Genomic DNA, 22,482 nt, shown 5'->3' on the forward strand with positions numbered 1-22,482 from the left:
ACATTGCATAAAAATTTGAAAAACTGCATCTGAAAAACCTGTTGCATCATGGTGTTTCCAATATAGGCGCTTATTTAATAAAAACAAAAAAAGCTTGTACTTTGCTGACATTTCCTGGGTCTTTGGAGGTTCATGTTTGGAATAAAGAGCTGTGGAGTTGGATTATAGAGATATGAACTGAATGTATTTACATCGAGGGAGTAGTGAGTCACTGAACTAACACCACAGGCCTCTGACTAAAGCATCAGACAGTGACCAGATAGGATGAGAACCATTAAGAAACAACTTTCAAAGAAAAGAACTGATACAAATAGAAGCCAGACTGGACTCAGCTGTTAATGAACAGAATGGAGTTGGATGGTCAATGTGTTTCTTTTACGCAGGTGAGTTCCATTCTGAGGCTTATGAAGGTATAAAGTTATGGGATGTTATTATCTCTGCTAAGTTGTTGTTTGTAGATCAACGATCCAGACTATTTTGTGACAGTTCTGATCTTGTTTGTTGGATTCAAACAGATCTTTAGTTCAGCTACTGACGACACAAACCGAACAGAAAACAGAGGTGATTAGTGGTTTTACTGTGGCTGTTGTGATTTGATTGATTTGATTTATTTATTTATTTTGAACATGCAAGGAAACAAAATAAAACAAAACAAAATAAACAAAATAAAACATTTAAATGGGCAGAATCTATTTTAGCACATACAAGTCTGAATATTGCATTGTCGAAAAGGAGTAGGAAGAAGTATGAACTTATTTAATCCTACCCCTCAGTGTTTTTTACACCTTTATCACTAACTTGATACAAGAATCAAACAATACTATTTTCGTAATTTTGGCATCGAACCACAACAAATACATAATGCAGTAACTGAATTACATACAACAACATGATCATGGCAGTACAGTCATACAAACAGACTCAACAATTCAACCATTTTCTTCAATAATTACAGCAGATTTATCAGTACATCATCCATAAATGTCTAAAAACAGAGCTAAGCTAACAGAGCTAAGCTAACAGAGCTATAATGTAAACTATCAGCTGATGCAGCACAATAAGATTATAAGGCACAGTGTTATTTTGAGTGACTGTTAGAATAAGCATCTATAGTTTTAATTTGAAGAAGAAAACTTGATGATACCATAATACAGATGCATGTAAATAATGAGTTTTATACTTTATTCAGTCTGTGGATATGTAGTGCTGATTTACTGATGGTTGTGGTCCTAAGTGTGTTCTGGTACCAGATGCACTCTGCTGGTGACAGTTTGGAATATTAATATGACATAGAACTACTTTAAAGGTGTTTTATAAACCATTAGAACAGAAACCTATGAGTTATATTTCTTTTTTATTTTCTGTAATTCTCTTTTATTCGTCTTTGAGACAAGGTAGATTTATTTCTATAGCACAATTCATACACAGGGAAATTCACAGTGCTTAACAAAAATGGAAAAGAGAAGTTAAAAACACCTTTACAATTAAAACAGAATTAAAAATAAAACATAGAAAATAATCAATTAAAATAAAGTCATTGTCTCTTATGTTGCTTATATTACAGTGGGATCCTTCTGAATAAATAAAGGATGAAACAAAAACGCTCTGTCGCTGTACAGAAACATGCAAACCCTCAGTCTGAGTTCAGGGATTAGTCACAACATAAACATAAGGACAGTTTCTGGAAACTTATGAGGTTACTTTTCATCATTTATAGACCCAATAACTGACCAATTAACCCGTAAAGACCCAAACATCCAAAACTGAACAAAATCATCTATTGATATAAGCTGTTTAATACCTGTTGATCTGTTATTTTTATGAGTCCATGTAAATAATTGGTGTAAAATACAGTTATTCATCTTTTCATGGTCATCAGATATGACCCATTTGGACGTTCAGAGACTCCATAGTTACCATGGAAACACTGTCATCTTCTATAACATTGATTGACCATACTGCAGTTTATTTGGTTCTTACCAAGATTTAAAAAAAAAAAAATTAGATTTAGAAGTGTTAGATCATTTATCTTGTTTTAAGAGTTAATTTCTCATTTGTTCATACATCTGTAGACATGCTTATTTCTAGATTTAACAATCTTAATTCCAGAATCATGTCAAGTGAAATTATCTTGCTGCATGGAAAGAAAATTTCACTGGTTTTGCGTACCTTTTTCCTTAGATGTAGTGTTTTTATCTTGTTTTTTTAACACACCTTTTTTGCAGTGAAGTAAAACACATGGAGTTGGGTCAATGACGGTGGATGGACACACTATGTTTATGTTCATATATTGATATATTTTTCTGAAAAGTCACTTTTTCTTCAGTTTTCTCTGTTTCTAATATAATAACCCGCTACTTTAATCGGAAGTTTTATGAACATCTGGATGAGCAGTCAATTTAATATAGGAAAATACATTTACACTGAAAAAAACACAGTTCAGTTTTCTCTGTTTCTGATTTAGTAACCCTCAATTTTTATTTTTTTTTTTCCAATTATCTTTATTAGATTTTATTACATTTTTACAACAACAAATGGCTCAGCACAACACCTGGTCTATATGAAAAAAAAAAAAAAATGAAGCTGTTGGAAGATAAACAGAGTAAAAAAAAAAGAGTATACTAATCCAAGATAAAGCAAATAGTCCACAGTATGGATTTATAGTGAGGATAAAACAAAGATCAGACATTCAAGCAGTGACACATAAGTTCAGTTGTGATCTGACTGTGAACAGGCACCAAAGAGTTTCAGTCATTAATGAGGTCTGAACGCATAAAAGTGACTGATGAGTTAGTGAAACGAAGGTATGGAGTCTAAATTCAACATCCCTCAACTTTAAACTGAACTTTTATGAACATCTACATGATCAGAAAATTAAATATAGGAAAATACATGATTTACACTGCAAAAAATGCCAAATACAGAGGATAATCTTGAAATAAATGGTGATAAATCACTTAGGAAAGATTAAATAGAAAGAAAAAAATAATGTGGCAAGTGCTACATAAGTACACTACAAACAAAAAATTAAGGATTTTTTTTTTTTTTGGTCTTTTTTTTTGTCATTTTTGCTATTTGAAAATAAAACTATGTCTGGTCATTTAAAAAATGTGTTTCAGTTCACACGCAAAAAAGTAAAAAGCGCTGTGCAAGAATCCCAACTGAAAAAAATAGCCCAAAAATTAAAAATATCCTTAACTTTTTGTTTGTAGTGTAGCTCTGGGTCTTTATGGGTTAAACCAATGTTTTTCAACCCCATGTGGGGTCACCTGGAATTCAAATGGGGTCACCTGAAATTTCTAGTAATTGATAAAAATAAAAAAAAACTTACTACCAAAAAAAATATATATATATGGTGAGTTGAGAGAGACAATCCCAATCCATAAAAGACATGACAAACTTTGAAGCTGAAACTGCAGCACTGTGGTTCTGTTTATCTGTCAAATGTTCATTGTGGTCGGTTTCAGATGCTGCAGCTCTTTCATAATTCATAGTTTAAAATTCTCCCTTTGTGCAGTAATCTACACCTGGCTTTTCTGCCTCCGTCCATAATAATATACATTATATAGACTAAATGTCCTCTAAAATTAATGGGGTTTTTTTTCGCAGCATAGTATAGTAAACTATTACATGATCAAAAACAAATTAATTTTAGCAGAATGTCTCCGTTTTGAATGTCTGGGGTCGCCAGAAATTTGTGATGTTAAAATGGGGTCACAAGCCAAAAAAGATTGGGAACCACTGAGTTAAACAGTAAAACCCTGGATCATTTTAGTTGTGTCATTAAATATTCTTGAATCGTCCTGAATGTTTCGTGTCTTCCTCCGGTCCTCCTGTGTTTGTGCTCGAACACATTCTAACCCTGATGCTTATCTGTCAGAACAGAAAAATTAAACATCCTCTCCTCTGTGACTTCCTGCCTCCAGCTCGTCTGCAGCAGGATAGCGATCTGCAGCGTTGGATTGTGGGAAACACCGTAGCCCCCGTCTGCTCCAACAAGGTCTCATCAAATGAAGGGTTTACTTTAGGAAATTCAGTTGTGTTTGGGAAAAGAAAATGCACCCTGAAATTTATCAGTCAACACTGCGAAAGCACAGCGTTTTATCTCCTGAACCACGTAAACAAAGCTGACTCATGGCTTTAATACTGACCTACAGCAGCATTTCCTGTCACAGACACAAGCATTTTAGCTCAGACATGGACTCGGTGCTGCTGTCACCGTTCTGTTCGTGTAAAAAAAAAAGTATCTCCTGATGTGCAGCAGCTCAGATTTTTTTTTTTTTTTTTTCATTTTATTTATTTATTTAGACAGGGACAATGCACAATATACATTAACCTTAAAAAGGACAGATGTAGTGTGCCAGGTACTAGCACTAGTGCTAATTTCCACCTGTAGCCCCTGGGCAGGCTGATGTTATCATTATTAACCCTTTCATGCATGAATTATGAGAACCTTAGTCAATATTTTTTTCTTGAGTGACTTTATTCCTCTTTAGGCATGAAAAAAACAATGCAATTGAATTTTTTTGATGAACCTATTTTTCATGGAGTTAAAAAAAAAGTCCACTCAGCTGGACATTTTTTAACTCCATGAAAATGTAAATAATTAGTCTAAAATACAGTTTACCATCTTTTCATGGTCATCAGATATGATCCATTTGGATGTTCAGAGGCTCCGTAGTTACCATGGAAACACCGTCATCTTCTACAACACTGATTGACCAGTAAAACCCATGGAGTTGGATCAATGACAGTAGTTGTAGACACTTGATTAATGATATCTTTGCTGAAAAAGTCACTTTTTCTTCTGTTTTCCCTGTTTCTGATTTAATAACCTTTGAATTTACTCTGAGCTTCAATGAACGTCAACATGATCAGCAGATTAAATATAATAAAATACCTACTTCACGCTGAAAAAATGCTGAATACAGAGGATAATATAATGACGAATGTGGATAAATACTTAAGAAAGGTTGAATAGAGAGAAAAATCATTTGGGAACTGTCATCAAAGAAGTGCTAGGTCTTTATGGGTTAAATATTAATAACATTTTATTTCCTTGCCTTTATATTCACTCATGCAGATATTATGCAGGTACTGTTATAGAAGTTCAGGTTGAATTACATTGTAGACTAACTGTCCGCTGTAGTGACCACTGTGCATGAAAGGGTTAAAATAACAGACATTAATTTAAACTAAAACATTTAAAAACAGTAAAAAAAAAAAACTGCATATTTATAACTCCATTGGTATATCATTAAAAAAACAGACATTAATAAAAACTAAAACATTAAAGAACAGTAAAAATACATATTTATAACTGCATCTATATAAAATATTCATTCACATCCAACCGTTGACTCTTATTCATCCCACTGCAGTCTGTCACACACTCTAAAATGTTTACATCACATTACAGCAGGGGTCTCAAACATGCGTCCCGGGGGCCACATGTGGCCCACCAAAGGTTCCAATCCGGCCCATGGGAGGAATTTGCAAAGTGCAAAAATTCCACAGTCAAGGCTGTGGAACTCCTTTTAGTTCAGGTTCCACATACAGACCAGTATGATCTACAGTCAAATAATAACAGCAGAAGAACCTAATAATGACTTCATACTTTCTTTTTGGTTTGATGTGAAAAAAATCATATTACACTACGCCTATAAATAATGACAATTTCAATTTTTTTCTTTGTTTTAGTGCAAAAAATAACATTAAATTATGAAAATATTAACATTTACAAACTATCCTGTAACAATAAAATGTGAATAACCTGAACAAATATGAACAACCTGAAATGTCTAAAGAAAATTAAGCACAATTTGAACAGTTTTCTGCCTGTTACTGAATGTTTAGTGTCTTTGTAGATCCGATCCATAACGCACAGGTATAAATGATAAGTTGAGGCATAATATTGGTAAAACTGCACTTATTTTTCTTGAGAAGTTTCAGGTTTTTTCAGGTTATTCACATCTTTTTTGTTTGGATAGTTTATAAAAGTAAGTATTTTCATAATTTAATGGGGTTTTTTTGCACTAAAACAAAGGCAAAAATTTGGAGTTGTCACTATTTCTAAGTTATTCTGCTATTATGTTACTGACCACATTCAGCCTGATTTGATCTCCAGTGGGCTGGAGATCAAATCAGGCTGAATGTGGCCCCTGAAAGAAAAGGAGTTTGAGAGCCCTGCATTACATTATGTCTACAGGTTTGGTTTGACAGTTGCTGTTTTTTCACCATGCAGGAGAATGTGTGATAGTTTGTAATTGTTAGTAGTTCTGTTGGTCATGTGTTCCACTGTCGCATGGCCACACATGAGAACACTGAATTTGCAAATGCTGTTTTGTGTCTTGGAATCCTGCACTCCTGTTGTTCGAGTAGTTCGAGATGTTTTTCCAGAACTCAAAGAAATAAACCTTTTCAAGGGAGGAGCAGCAGAATTATGCATAACCTTAAACAACAGACACACATTTGTACACATGATTACATTTTGGAAGCTTAAGATCTTATATTTGGACAAAACTGAGCAGTGATGGAATGCTCGCCTTTTCTTGTCATGGATCTTGAGAGATATATTTGGTCCATCTTTTAATCTAATCAGCGTGTTTAGTTCATGTAAGCTGAATCAAACAGGCGTTGGGTGTGTGTTCCTACGCATATGTAATGGGAAGACACAGCTGGTTAGAATTAAAGGCTCCGCTGACACACGCTGAAAAAAAAGCAAACGGTCCGAAGCGAGATGAAAATACTGCTGCGGAGGGAGCCACGCTAAAAATACCACGCAGGCCTGCAATTAGTGGTGTGTGTGCTGAGCAGCTGCTGTGGTTCAGGGCACTAAGTGTCTCTAATTACTGCACTGTGTGTGTGTGTGTGTGTGTGTGTGTGTGTGTGTGTGTGTGTGTGTGTGTGTGTGTGTGTGTGTCCTGATACGAGCACACCCAGTCCATCAGGGGTGTCCTGGTCCTGCTTTAGTGTCTCTATTTACCATCAGACCGTCCAAACCCCAGGACCAGGCCCTGGTCTCCCTGCAGGGTTTCACAAGGACACACACATGGACACACACATTTTACAATACAGGGTGTGTGTGTGTCGGCTAAAATTTACTTAGGGGGTCAAATGAGTGGCCATTTTTGTCAAAAAAAAAAAAAAAAAAAAAAAAAAAGTTGTCATAAATGCATAGAACTGTGTTGAAATAATGCTAATCCATGTGTGCACAGACTACTGATATTATTTGACAGTGGAAGCTCTATTTTCAGAAATATTGGATTTGGAATAGCACGTGTATGTGAAAACTTTTGCTGGTGGACGGACGTGACATTACCCATGATGCTCTGGTCAGTACCAGTACTTTATTAGTAATAAACTTATATACTTACTATTGCTAATTCTCCTCTTATTCATAAATGTTAGTATTGTGGATCTAAAACAATAACAGCTGACACAAAAACACTAAATGTGTCAGTGGACGGATGTGACATGGTTGTTGTGGATCCCATCATACTGATGCTCTGCAGCCATGTCACCGTTTACACTAATGATCCCTGTGCAAAAACTAGGATCAGAATTATTTATTGTATAGTTTATCATCATACTAAAGAGGAAATAACAATATAGAATTGTTATTTCTTCATAAAAATAATTATTATTAGAAAACTGTTGATTTAAAAAGTGACGTGTGACATTCTTCATGTATGTATTGGTGTAACATAAGCAGGATGGATCAGCACCATACTCCAGACTGAACCTGTAAAAATAAAACATGTGATATGTAGGAGAGAATCTTGTAAGAAAAACTGGGGAATCTAAAAAAATAGAATATTTGTTTTTCAGGTAAATTCAGTTCAAATATAACTTGGCCATTTGTGACATGAAAATATAGCATTAATTGGGATGAAACTGGACATTTTTGAGCTGAAAACATAGTTCATATGAACATCAACATGTTGAACAGAACTGAAATCCTGTACATTTGCAGAACTTGCATTCACAGAGTTCCTTTGGGGATTCACTTCTATTGATTTCTTATGCACAAAGACAGAAATAAGACCTCTAAGCACATTTTAGCCGGTGTGTGTGTGTGTGTGCGTGTGTGTGTGTGCGTGTGTGTGTGTGTGTGTGTGTGTGTGCGCATTCACCTCCTCATTTGCATATCACTCCGAACACACCCCACACATTGCACTCATATCTTCCTGTCAGCGAGTCGTTACTTTTTGTTTAATGCGGCTTTGACTGAAGTAGAAAAATATTAAATAAAGTAAAGTCGTTCCTCTGTCGGTGGAGAGTCGACGTTACACAGGAAATAAAACACACACCTCGGAAATCCTCGCTGAGCATTATGAGATTTATCAGGAAAAGAAAACTGAAGTTAAATTGAGCATCCTGTCATTCTTCCACTGTTAATTCTACTACATCTGCATCTACGTCTTCATATATTTACACCTCCTCCTACTTCTTCCACCTCTAGTTCTACTTCTTCTACATCTATTCCATCTTCTTCTACTGTTTATATTTCCACTGCTTCTTTTTCTTCTGTTAATCCTACTTTTACTACATCTTGTTCTACTTGTTCTACATTTTTCTTCTACTGTGTATTTTCTTCAGCTTTGTCTGTTCTTTCTTTTTCTACTTTTACCTTTCGTTCATCTTTTACTCCATCTTCTAGTTTTACTTCTTCTACTTCATCTTCTCCTAATTCTGCACTTGTTACTTTTATTTCTTCTGTTAATCCTACTTTTACTGCATCTTGTTCTACTTTTTCTTCTTCTACTGTGTATTTTCTTCAGCTTTGTCTATTTCTTCTTTTTCTACTATTTTTACCGTTCATCTTTTACTCCATCTTCCTCTAGTTTTTCTTCTACATCTTTTCCATGTTCTTCTACTGTTTATATGTAAGCTGCTTCTTCTTCTTCTATTAGTCCTACTTTTACTGCATCTTGTTCTACTACTTCTATCTTTGACCTCTTTTTCGTTTCCTTCTTTGTATTTTCTTGAACTTGGTCTGTTCCTTTTTTACTACTTTTACCTTTTGTTCATCTTTTACTCCATCTTCTTCTAGTTCTACTTCTTCTTCATCTATTCCACATTCTTCTACTTCATCTTCTTCTAATTCTGTGTTTGTTACTTCTACTTCTATTAATCCTACTTTTACTGCCTCTTGTTCTACTTCTACCTTGTCCCTCTTTTTCTTCTGTGTATTCAACTTTGTCTATTCCTTTTTTACTACCTTTCCCTTTTGTTCATCTTTTACTCCATCTTCTTCTAGTTTTACTACTTGTACATCTCCTAATTCTGTGTTTGTTACTTCTACGTCTTCTATTAATCCTCCTTTTACTTCATCTTATTCTACTTCTTCTACCTTTTACCTCTTTTTCTTCTACTGTGTATTTTCTTTAACTTCATCTATTTTTTCTACTTCTACCTTTTTTCTTCTTTTCCTTCTATTTCTACTTGTTCTTTTACTTCATCTTCTAGCTCTTCCTTTCCTACTTTGTCTATTTCTTCTGTTTCTTTTACCACTTTTCTTCTCCTATTTCTATCGCTTCTTCATCTTTTTCCTTTTCTTTTTTCTCCTTTTCTTCATCATCTTTATTTTCTTGTTTCTGTTTTACGGTAAAATTACTAATATTCTTAGATAAAAGTGAGTATAACCAGTAAAATATGTTAAGTAAGTGTTCATTGTGCAGTAAATTGCTCCCTGTCAGTGTTTTACTTTTATATATGACGTTTTTTTTTAATTCATTTCACTGTTTTTAAGTTTAATGTTGAACTCACTGAACTATCCTCTAAAAGTCAAACAGTTCAATTCTAATTTTTCTGCACAAATTTATGCATGAAAATGCTGGTTTCAGCTCCTTTATCCTGTTTCCTGATCCTTTTCATTCAGTGTGTTGATCACATGTCGACCACATCCTGAACCTCAGAGCCTCCGTGCGGTGAGATAAACCTGAATCTGAATCAGAACATCTGCAGGTCTCTCATTCATAGTCCAGAGGTGAATCCTATCCATTCTAGAGCCTTTGACATTAAAACTGTCTGATACCAATCAGGATCTCTCTCGGTCATCCGTCACTTGGATGTGAAATGATTGTTTAGCCAAAAAATTGCTGTGGTTTAACATTGTTTTCGTTGCCAGATGTTATGAGGAAAAGGGTTTGAAATCCAACTGGACCTCAGTAGTCGGTTTAGTTACAAAACAAATGTTGTCGCTCAAAAAAATAGTTCCATGCTTCAGCGAACATAACATCTGTGCTTTCACAAAGTAACTGAAACTACCAACATGAGATTAACCCGTAAAGTCCCGAACATCCACCGTCAACCAAAACCATCTACTGACGTAAACGTTAAATACCTGTTGATCCACTGATCCTATCAATACATGTAAATAATTGGTGTAAAATGCAGTTTGTCATCTTTTCATGGTCATCAGATATGACCCATTTGGACGCTCAGAGACTCTGTAGTTACCATGGAAACACCGACAACTTTCATAACATTGATTCACCAGTAAAACCTATGGCGTTAGATCAATGACAGTGGATGGAAGAACTTGTTTTACATTCAGTTATTGATATATTTAGCTGAGAAAGTCACTTTTTCTTCAGTTTTCTGTTTCTTATATAATAACCCTCAACTTTAATCTGAAGTTTCATGAACATCTGCATGATCAGTCAATTAAATATAGGAAAATACATGATTTACACTGAAAAAACAAAATATAGAGGAGACTATTACAACTAGAAAAGCACTTGGAGAGCGCAGACATCCACCAACGCAGATCACCCCCCACTCCACCCCCCACTTCCGAATCACCACCAAAATTTAATAATTTGTTCCTTGTGCCAGTATCAACATTTCCTGAAAACGTCATCAAAACCTGTACATAACTTTTTGAGTTATCTTGCTAACAGACAAACAAACCCTGATGAAAGCATAACCTCTGCCGTTCCTTGGTGGAGGTAATAAATCCTGATAAATCACAGAAGAAAGGGTAAATACAGAGAAAAAATCATTTGGGAATTGACACAAAAATAACACTGGGTCTTTATGGGTTAATTTGGGCATAAGTTTGTTTTAACAATTTACTTTATAGATTGCTTTTTAGTTTAAATTGTCTCTATGTAGTATTTCTACTTTCAAATATTAAAAGTGCATATAGTATAACAGCATAAAAGTTATTTTCAATGCAGGAAACCAGGTATGATTCAGAGGTGTTTGTATGTTTACTGTACAAAAAGACGTTAAATCTATAAAAAGAAGATGTAGTTCTGTTATTGGGATTAAATTACAGAATGACAAATATAAATTCAAAGAAGTGCAAGTCATTAACTGTTTTCAAAACGTTGGTTTGGAAAGATATGTTTGAGGGATACAAGCAGGTATGATTTTTGCTGTTTTCATTGGGGCCTCAAACTGATCTTGATTTGAATGTGAGGTGTATGTAAGCATTTAACCTCTGCCTAAGCCTGTTTAGTCTCAGTATGATTCACAGTCGGTTGATTTAGACTCATTGTTTGGATTCTCTGTTTTATGGATGATGACTGGTGACACGGTGGTGCAGTGGTTAGCACTCGTGCCGCACAGCAAGAAGGTCCTGGGTTCGATTCCAACACCAGTCGACGGGGGGTGGGACCTTTCTGTGTGGAGTTTGCATGTTCTCTCCAGGTACTCCGGCTTCCTCTCACCATCCAAAGACATGCACTGATAGGTTAATTGGTTAATTTTAAATTGTCCATAGGTGTGAGAGTGATTGTTTGTCTCTATATGTTCAGCCCTGCGATGAACTGGTGACTTGTCCAGGGTGTACCCCGCCTTTGCCCCTGTGTAGCTGGGATAGGCTCCTAGCGACCCCCGTGACCCTAGTGAGGATAAAGCGGGTTCAGAAAATGAATGAATGGATGATGACTGAATAAACAGAAACCTGAATATTCAAAAATTATCTGTATTTATTGGTGTGTTCTGCTTGTGTCTGAGGTGCAATAGGACCCAAAAATGGAGGTTTAGAGCAGAGTACAAACAAGGATTTATTACACAAAAAACCAAACAAAAGCACAAGTGATAATGCAACAGCAAGGGTCTGAGAAACACAGGAGACTAGAAACTAGAAAACAAAGAAACACAGGGAAGCACACGAGGCAGACTCCTCCAGCGCTGTGGTCTGGACTGGTTTCAATACCAGAGGGACAATTGGAGGCAGGTGTGTTCATCAGCACCTGCAGAGAGAGGAACACAAGAGGAGAGGAAACAGAAGGCACAGACCACCACATAGTGTTTAGAGTAAGGAGCTGTGAAGTCCTGCCAAAGACACCAGTGTTTTAGATATTATATAGTACTAGCAGCATTGTACCCGTGGTGTCATTGTGTGTGAAAAGTGCCTATGCATTATTGTAAATGCAGCCTTCACATTATAGCATTGTTTGTTAGCAGTAGAAATTTCACAAACGGCAGCATAACCACTTCCGAAAATGGAGTATGGTGGCAGGGATGAAGAATTCAAAGAAGAGAGATGCTAAAATCACGCAGCATACCTCACAACATTTGAGTATGGACTTAAAATTGTGCCTAGTAGATAGTCAGGTAATGTTTCTATTCATTTAGCGAGTTTGGCAGCGATCGGGCCTGTGAAGGCTGAGGAAAATTCGTACAAACGCCCTCCTGTGCTGCAACATCGATTGATCAGACACAGAACCTGCATTATAGATAGATAGATACTTTATTGATCCTTTGCAGGAAATTGCTTTGTTACAACAGCAGCAGTACAAGAAGAAAAACACTCTGAGCATCCCACAAACAGCCATCAATGGAACAAATAAATAATAAACAGAATAAAAGATATCTATCTATCTATCTATCTATCTATCTATCTATCTATATATATATATATATATATATATATATATATATATGTGTGTGTGTGTGTGTGTATGTATGTATATATATATATATATATGTATATGTATGTATATGTATATATGTATATGTACAATACAAGTAATGTATATAATACAATAACCTAAAACACCTAACACACCTAAGTATGCACAGCATACAATAATAATTTATCGCACAGCGATATTAAAAAGTATATAGTAGGATATACTGATGGCTGTGGTCGTTACAGGTGAGAGTTCAGGGTGGTCATGGCTCTTAGATGGAACCTGTCTTTCAGTCTGTTTGTCCTTGCCCTGATGCACCTGTAGCACCTGTCAGAGGACAACAGGTCAAACAGCTGAGAACCAGGATGTGAACTGTCCTTACTGATGTTCTGAGCTCTGCTGAGGCCCCAGGTGGTGTAAATGTCCATCAGAGAGGGGAGGGGCCAGCTGATAATCCTCTGTGCTGCTTTGACTGTCCTCTGTCGGCCTCAGTGCAGCTCCTGTACCAGGTGGAACAGCAGTACGTCAGCAGGTTCTCAATTGACGAGTGGTAGAAAAGACCAGCAGCAGCTTTAGTAAGAGGAAAAACAAGAGGTTCCAGGCACAACAAACCCACCCCTCGCACGTATTGTAGCTTATGTGGGCATCGATCCAGCTGATGTCATCATGTCTATGCGTGTCCTGATGTCAGCATGTCAGTTGTCTCTATATATGTGCCGAGTATGAAGTGAACTGAAACAAAACTGATGTTTTTATAGACATGTGAAATCTCGCCCATTATAAGTAAATTGGGGGGGGGGGGGGGGGGGGGGGGTGATGTCAAAAATTCATAAAAAATTTAAACTTTGACCTATTTTTCTTAAAATGTAATGACATCTACTCTGGGTCACTGGCAATCTATAAACCAAATTTGGTCTGAATTCAACCAATAGTTTGGCTGCTACCAATATTTGAAATTTTGCCCATTATAAGTAAATGGGGGAGGGGAAAAAAGATTTTAAAAATTCATAAAAAAATTTGAACTTTGGCCTACTGTTGCCAAAATGTAAGGAGATCTTTTCTGGGTCACTGGCAATCCATAAACCAAATTTGGTATGAATTCAACCAAAAGTTTGGCTGAAACAAACCAAACCTAAAATAATAGCCCTTTCCTCCCCTTCGGGGGCGGAGGAATAACTTTTCATCAGAAATAATATTTGGGAAATATTGTGGGGTCGCAGATGTTAAAAACTTTTGTGAAAAAGATAAAGTTTACTGGGTCGTCACATAAATGATTAACAGGTCAAATATTTTGAAGGAAAGTCTGTGACAGTGTTCCAGTGGAAATGAAGGATGAAGTGTTGGAGGGTGGAGGACGAGGCCGATGGGAGATGAGTCAGTGATGACAGAGAAAAGAACAGAAAGAAAAGGAAGAGTTTAATCCAATGAATGAACTGGTTTAAAACAAGTGAGAATCAACCAAAAGTATGAAACAACTGGAAACACGCATCATTTGTAGTACTGTTATATTCAGTATCTGTACATATAGCCCCTTTAAACTAGAAAATAGTCTATTTATGTCGTTAAAGTTATGCTCATGTTAATTTCCTGTTGGTAATTTCAGTTACTTTGAGAGAATAGACGTTATATTCACTGAAGCATGGAACTTATGTTTTTTTAATGTTAAAAGTTCTACAAATGGTTAGTATTCACACTGTAATCATAATATTAGATCATTTTTAATAGTTGGAAGTGAAAATACTATATAAATACTAAATGTGCTGTATGTAAATTAAAACATTAAAGTTTTACCAAAACTTCACACATAGGTTTTTCATAGTTTCATGTCCATAAACCAATACATTCATATCATTTATACCAAAACATTTCACTGTTTAACCACATAATTTTAATAACATCACAATTTTTGCACACTTACTTATGTATATATTTAATTATCATATTGATAATATATTGTCTTGTACATATTATGCAAATTGCTGTTCTAATTGTGTTTAATATAGTGTTTTAATATATATCTTTGGTAAGTATATTGATTATTTCCTGCTACTTATTATTCTACTTGAATGGAGCAACTGTACCAACCAAACTTCCCCCTAGTATTCTGCTTCATCTGCAGATAAATCCGTGATCTTTCCTTAAACGCTGTGAATAAACTGAACTCTTTGCTGTGTTTTCCTTTCAGTGGAGCAGGAGCGAGACCTCCTTCAGCCTCGTCCGTACTGGAAGGAGTTTCGTTTCGACCTGACGCCCCTCCCTCAGGGCGAGGCGGTGACGGCAGCAGAGTTCCGCATCTATAAGACGTTGACGTTGGGCCAGAGGGCGAACCGAACACTGCACATCTCTGTCTACGAGATCCAGAGAGACAACAGACACAGGTGAGACGCACTCCATCTGCGTGGATTATTATTGGATTCTTGAAGTTTCGTTCTTGAGGGGTGGGTGGGTGGTTGATAAAGTAAAAACCAACTTGAAGGTGTTGCTCCACAGCGGGCCTCCGTCCTCATTTAGTGTTTTGATGATGGATTTTTTCAGAATGAGAATATTTGGATTTATGAACGCTTTTTTTTTTTTTTTTTGGACTGATTTCCTTATCCTTTATCATCACAATTTAGCATCACAATGTTAGGTAAATGGTGGGGAGAAAAAAAATTGAAAAAAATGTACCCAAAATGTGAAAAAAAAAAACATTTATCTGAGTGATGTATATCAATTGCCTCTATATATGTGCCAAGTTTGAAGTAAATTGAAACAAAATTGATGTTTTTATAGACATTTGAAATTTTGGCCATTATAAGTAAATGGGAGAAAAAAAAGATTTGAAAAATTAATAAAAATTTTGAACTTTGACCTACTTTTCCCAAAATGTAATCAGATATATTCTGGGTCACTGGCAATCTATAAACCAAATTTAGTATGAATTTAGGGATGTAACGATATGAAAATTTCATATCACGGTTATTGTGACCAATATTATCACGGTTATCATTATTATCACGGTATTGTTGAAATGTGCTCAAAATGTTCAAAAAGTACTAATACACACACTGAAATAATTTGACCTAGTTGTATTTTGAAAAAAAAAAAATAAATAAATAACAGGCACAATGTACCGTCTGTTGGCAAGAAACATTCAAATATTAACCGTTAGTGGTCTGAGCCTATTTTGTCCGTTTTTCAGTCTTTTTGATTTTGCCTTTATATACTGTATAAACAAATGTTTACTATACCCATGTTTGGAATCTTTTTTTTTTCAGCACAACTTCATCTATCTCATCTGTCTATTATTTTTTATACTTTAACCTACTATAAAAACATAAAAGACCAGAAAACACAGACAAAAAATAAAATACGATTTGAAAAATATATATAATTAATTATATAAATAACACAAAGATACTTAAGGAACCTTTTCGAAGACTTTAAAAGTGAATATTGGTTCCAAATATTAGGTATATAAAATCCAAATTGTAATAAATTAAAACTATACTCAAATATTTGACATAAAAGCATATCTTCACATTGGGTTTTTTCCCCTAAAAGTGCGGTAATCAAACACGGTTATCATGATAATTAGAATTTAAACGGTAATACTAACTGTCTGCAATTTTACCGCGGTTTATCGTTATACCGGTAATCGTTACATCCCTGTATGAATTCAACCAGTAGTTTTGCTGCAAAAGAGTTAACAAAGAAACAAACTGAACCAAAAACAATAGCCCTTGCCTCCCCTTTGGGGGGCGGGGCTATAACAGAACTAAATTCTTGACAGTTTCAACAGGTCATGTCCTGGATGTGTTCAGTTATTTTGCTGAAACATCCAGTTTTGACCTCGATGGAACAGAGCATGTGCAGAAGGGATCATGTAGGTTTGGAGAATGGAACCATACTTTGCAGAGTTCAGTGACTTAAGATTCTTAATTTAATTGATCACAAATGCATGGGATGAACAAAACAGGGTGTTTGTGCAGGTCTTGAAAGTCTTAAAAAGTATGGGATTTTGAAACACTGTTTTCCAGACCTTGAAAAGTCTGGAATTTTGTGTGAAAGTCTGAATAAAGTATGGAAGCAGTTTCTCTCATAGTTGGATTATAGTATGCTCAAAGGAACATAATCCTGTAAGATTAGAAACACATGTGCAGTTCCATCAGTTTGTGCACAGACCTGTACAGGGTGGGGAAGCAAAATTTACAATATTTTGAAGCAGGGATTGAAAGACAGTGTATGACCAATTAGTTTATTGAAAGTCATGAGAATTTATTTGCCACAAGAAAATGTGCATAATAGAAAATGTTTTTATTCTATGTGTCCTCCTTCTTTCTCAATAACTGCCTTCACACACTTCCTGAAACTTGCGCAAGTGTTCCTCAAATATTCGGGTGACAACTTCTCCCATTCTTCTTTAATAGTATCTTTAAGAAAGTCGACATTGCTGTGTGATGTTCTATTGGTAGCATGTTCTAAAACGCCCCAAATAGCAGAATCCAGAGGGTTTAGATCTGGGCTAGAAGGCGGCCATAAACATGATTCCCAAAAATTGCTAAAGTTGGATTTGTTGCTGTTGTCAACAAGTGTTTTGGTGTTCTTGTGTAAGATTTTCACTTCAAATCATATTTTACTGCATTTCTAATGGTCTTGTTGTCTAGCTCAAGTTCAATTGCCATTTTTCTCATGGATTTGGTTGGATCCTTTAGGATTTTGGATTTGAGAGCTTTAATAAAAGCTTTGGTACGTTTTTTGTTGCTTCCTCCACTTCCAGACTTTCTGGTAATAGTTTTGCTCATAGTCATTCTCTTCTTTCCATTATAAACAGTCTTTATGGACACTCCAACTATTTTTGAAATCTCCTTTGGTGTGAAGAGTGCATTCAGCAAATCACACACTCTTTGACGTTTGCTTTCCTGATTACTCATATGGGCAAAAGTTTCTGAAAAGGTATGGATAATAGTGTTAGGTATGATTATGACATCAATATATGTTTGGTTTCAAAACAATTGACGTAGTACCTGCTGAGAAAAAACAACTAAATGTTCATTGTAAATTTTGCTTCCCCACCCTGTATGTGGTAACATGATTATGAACTGGTTAAATGTGTGACTTTACTGTACATCCATCTAGGGCTGAAAGATATATCATTATCGTATCGATATCGAAATATGAACATTCAAGATATTAATATTGAAAAAGCAACGATATAAACGATATAGATTTCCCCTGCGCTCGCCCTGCATGTACAGCTCCGGAAGTCACAACAAATTTAATTTATTCGTACTTTATGTTAATGTTGATGACTGGCAGTGAGTTCTTATAAATAAAACTGCACTTTCCACATTCTTTTGTATTATGATGTTAGTATTTTTCTGAAAAATGCTTGGTTTTCACCAAACCCGTAGTCATATTGTATCGTATCGATATTGAGATATCTGGCATGAATATCGAGATATGAAATTTTGTCCATATGGTTCAGCCCTACATCCATCCATCTGTACATTTATACTTTTATATTTATGGCTGTGCTCTGGTGAAACTCGTATGAATGAATAATTCACAGTAAATTATGTTTTATTGACTAACATTTTCAAAACATATGAAAATCACAAAAGTGCATTAATATCACACAAACATTTAGTAAAATGAACTTTTGTACTACACACAGCAGGTACACTCTCAACCAGAAGAGTAGACATGCAAATATAAAAATACACAAAGTTAAGGTCAGGGGAAAAAAATAGCAATTTTGAAAAAGTCTGGAATTTTTATTTAAAATAAAGAGATAAAGATAAGATAAAGAGAAAACCTCCAGACAAAAGGGTTTTTCCACCAGTGTAATATTACAGTATTTCTCCAGTAAACCGTCCACTTAAACTCTGACCTGTGCTTCTGGGTCTGACTCTAGTTCAGTGCAGAACAAACACTCCTTCGTTACTTCAGAACCTCTCACAGTCTGTGTTTGCTGGGGCAGAGAACCGGAGCTGGTTCTGTTGGACATGCAGTCGGTTCCGGCCGGACAGGAGGGCTGGCTGGCCTTCGACGTCACCTCGGCCTCCAACCACTGGCTCCTGCATCCACGAAGCAACCTGGGCATCCGCCTGTACGTGGAGACCGAGGAGGGTGAGTCCAGCTCCAGCATGAGCTCATGAACTGAACTGGGTACAAATACACAGCACTGGTAACTGGAGTGGTACCTGCACACATGACAGGGTTTAGAAGAGGATTCACATACAGACAGGGTTAGGGTTAGGTTCAGGGTTAGGGTTAGGTTCAGGGTTAGGGTTAGGTTCAGGGTTAGGGTTAGGTTCAGGGTTAGGTCTAGGGTTAGGGTTAGGTTCAGGGTTAGGTTCAGGGTTAGGGTTAGGTTCAGGGTTAGGGTTAGGTTCAGGGTTAGGGTTAGGTTCAGGGTTAGGGTTAGGTTCAGGGTTAGGGTTAGGGTTAGGGTTAGGTTCAGGGTTAGGTCTAGGGTTAGGTTCAGGGTTAGGTTCAGGGTTAGGGTTAGGTTCAGGGCTAGGGTTAGGTCTAGAGTTAGGGTTAAGTCTAGGATTAGGGTTAGATTTAGTTAGGTTTAGGGTTAGGTCTAGGGTTGGGTTAGGGTTAGGTTCAGGGTTAGGGTTAGGTCTAGGGTTAGGGTTAGGGTTAAGTCTAGGATTAGGGTTAGATTTAGTTAGGTTTAGGGTTAGGTCTAGGGTTAGGTTCAGGGTTAGGGTTAGGTCTAGGGTTAGGGTTAAGTCTAGGGTTAGGTTTAGTTAGGTTTCGGGTTAGGTTCAGGGTTAGGGTTAGGTTCAGGGTTAGGGTTAGGTCTAGGGTTAGGGTTAAGTCTAGGGTTAGGGTTAGATTTAGTTAGGTTTAGGGTTAGGTCTAGGGTTAGGGTTAAGTCTAGGGTTAGGGTTAGATTTAGATAGGTCTAGGGTTAGGGTTAGGTTCAGGGTTAAGTCTAGGGTTAGATTTAGGTAGGGCTAGAGTTAGGGTTAGGTTTAGGGTTAAGTCTAGGGTTAGGGTTAGATTTAGTTAGGTCTAGGGTTAGGGTTAGGTTCAGGGTTAAGTCTCGGGTTAGGGTTAGATTTAGTTAGGTTTAGGGTTAGGTCTAGGGTTAGGGTTAGATTTAGTTAGGTTTAGGGTTAGGGTTAGATTTAGGGTTAGGGTTAAGTCTAGGGTTAGGGTTAGCAGTTACAGATATGTAAACTGGAGATCTTGGCATAAACAGACACATGATTAGATGGTGTTGAACAGGTTGAAAAAGCGTACATGTAACACACCAAATGCCATCAGAACTGACGTGACGTACAGCGCGTTTCCATGACATCAGTGTGCCAGCTCGGACCAGAACCAGCAGAACCTCCTGTTTTGAAGGCTTTGAATGAATGTGAGTGTGGGGGTTCTCTCCCAGACCGCTCTCTGTCCGCAGGCTGGATCGGGCTGGTGGGCCGCCGGGGTCCTCGCTCCAAACAGCCCTTCATGGTCACCTTCTTCAGGGAGAACCAGGTCCCGTGTAGACCGCCACGGGCCGTCAAGCCCCACCCCCGCAGGAGGAAACCCAAATACGACCTCCCACTACCCAGCATTCACAGTAAGTCTTATACTTTTAGTTTTCTTTAGCTTTATTAGTGTAAATGTATATAGTCCGTATTTACTTCCATTTCCTGTCGATGCAAATCTTGTCTTTTTTCTGCTTTCTTGTGTTATTCTGTTAATAATGTTTATTGCTTTTATCTCTTCACACTGACTTTCCTTCTTTGTACTTTTTTCCTTCTTGTCGTCGTCTGTCATCCGTTAAGTAATTTCCCTTTTGGATCAATAAAATTTGTCTAAGTCTAAGGTTTCCAGATGCTAAAAAACAGCTGTGTAGATGCTTTACTGATGTCCTTATTCTCTTCATGCGTTTTATTTTTTCCCATCCATAAATAAGACATTGAAAGCATCTTATATTTTATGTCTCCTGTTCCTTTAATGTTCTGTTTCCTGTTCAGATCAGACTCCTGCAAACAACGGTCAACCCTGTAAAAAACATGAGCTCTACGTCAGCTTCAGCGACCTCGGATGGAAGGTCAGCTCCTCTTTGTCCCGTAAAAACCACCACGATCCTTCATTCACGGAGTTTTATTTTTTACAACAGAGCGTTCATGTTTTTTCATCTGTTCTCATGTACTTTTAAAGTTACATTTGCAGATGTTGGATGGTTTTTCAACTACACTGATATATACATAGTGTACTTACGTTCCCCCATTTTTCATTCTGAAATAAACTTGAATATTTTCTTTATTTTACAGTGAGATTTTTCTATTTTTCATGCAGACAGATACATATTTAATAGTGAAAAAAATCAACCCTGTGTTTATAAAGCTATAAATTTGCCAGTATTAACAGTATAGTGCAGATCAGTAGCTGTTAGAATGACACTGAATAAACGTGATGATGCCATTGTGATCTTTCTGGACGTTAAATGTCTTCTTGCTTCTCTCTCATTCAGGACTGGGTTCTGGCTCCTACTGGATATTCAGCCTACTACTGTGATGGAGAGTGTTTCTATCCTCTGGGATCCTGTATGAACGCCACCAACCACGCCCTCATCCAGCAAGTGGTCAGTACTGAACTCTACAACATGTTATAAACCACAGTGGAGGAGTTTCCATCAAAACGTAGACAGGAAATAAATAAAACTACAGGCCCTTTGAATATCTGCGTTTTCTGTAGATGGACAACAGTTAATTCGGTCCTTAATATCACCTCAAATATCAGAATAACTGCAACATCTTTCAGTTTTTGATTTACAGGAGCTGTAAAATATTCACCTTGGTTTTTTTTTTTTAATGAAAACTGATGATGATGACTGCGGTGTTTTTAATGTAGTTATTGGAATCACAGCTGTTTATCTTTGTATTTTGAGAAAACAAACAACATATGTTTTAGGTCATTCCAGTAGCATCAGGCTTGCTGTTTTCTCCAGGTGTTTTCAGGTTGTCACCAGCAGTAACACTGTGGACATGTTACTGTGTGTGTTACTAAAGTGTTTTCCATAACTGCTAAGGCCCTACTGAGTAGTTTCAGGTCATTTCTAAGGCCTGTTCAGGTGGTCGCCGACGGCCTCTGGTGGTGAAATGGTGTCACTATACAATGTGTTTATGAAATGTACATTATGAACATGTTTTAGTCTGTTTTCTTTACATGTTTTAGACAATTGCAAAGGCATAAATAAGTGGTTTGTGAAGATGTTTCAGGACGCAAGATTTTTTCAGATGGTCACCAATGGGCTCTATGCTAAATATATATATATATATATATACTCTATTACTTCCTGAACTTTTTTCCCTTTTTCCCCTTTTTTATTGAACAATGAACAATTGAGCAGTATGTATAGACAATATTACATCAAAGTAGGATAAAAAATTATTCACATTTCACAAAATATTTTACATTTTCAATATATAGACACAAATGTAAGTAAAAATAAATAAATAAATTAATTAATTAATTAATTAATTAATTAATAAATAATAATAATAATAATAATACATCAAAATTTAAAAAAAAAAAAGCTTGAAGTATAAAAATAGAAATTATAGAAACTAAATAAGATTATATACTTGACACTGTCTTTTAGTTTTACTTGTTTTAGAGT

General features: G+C 36.3%; 1 protein-coding gene across 1 annotated transcript in view; it reads left to right on the top strand.

Moving 5' to 3' along the window:
- Nucleotides 1-22,482, top strand: part of bmp8a (bone morphogenetic protein 8a) — a 38,119-nt gene that overhangs the window by 12,319 nt on the left and 3,318 nt on the right. Inside the window, 5 exon segments of the mRNA XM_030146685.1 lie at nt 15,058-15,250; nt 18,835-18,983; nt 20,254-20,433; nt 20,834-20,910; nt 21,334-21,444. Of these exon segments, the coding sequence (XP_030002545.1) occupies nt 15,058-15,250; nt 18,835-18,983; nt 20,254-20,433; nt 20,834-20,910; nt 21,334-21,444 (710 nt within the window).

Source organism: Sphaeramia orbicularis, chromosome 11 (genome assembly GCF_902148855.1).
Source record: "Sphaeramia orbicularis chromosome 11, fSphaOr1.1, whole genome shotgun sequence".
In the NCBI taxonomy this organism is placed as follows: Eukaryota; Metazoa; Chordata; class Actinopteri; order Kurtiformes; family Apogonidae; genus Sphaeramia; species Sphaeramia orbicularis.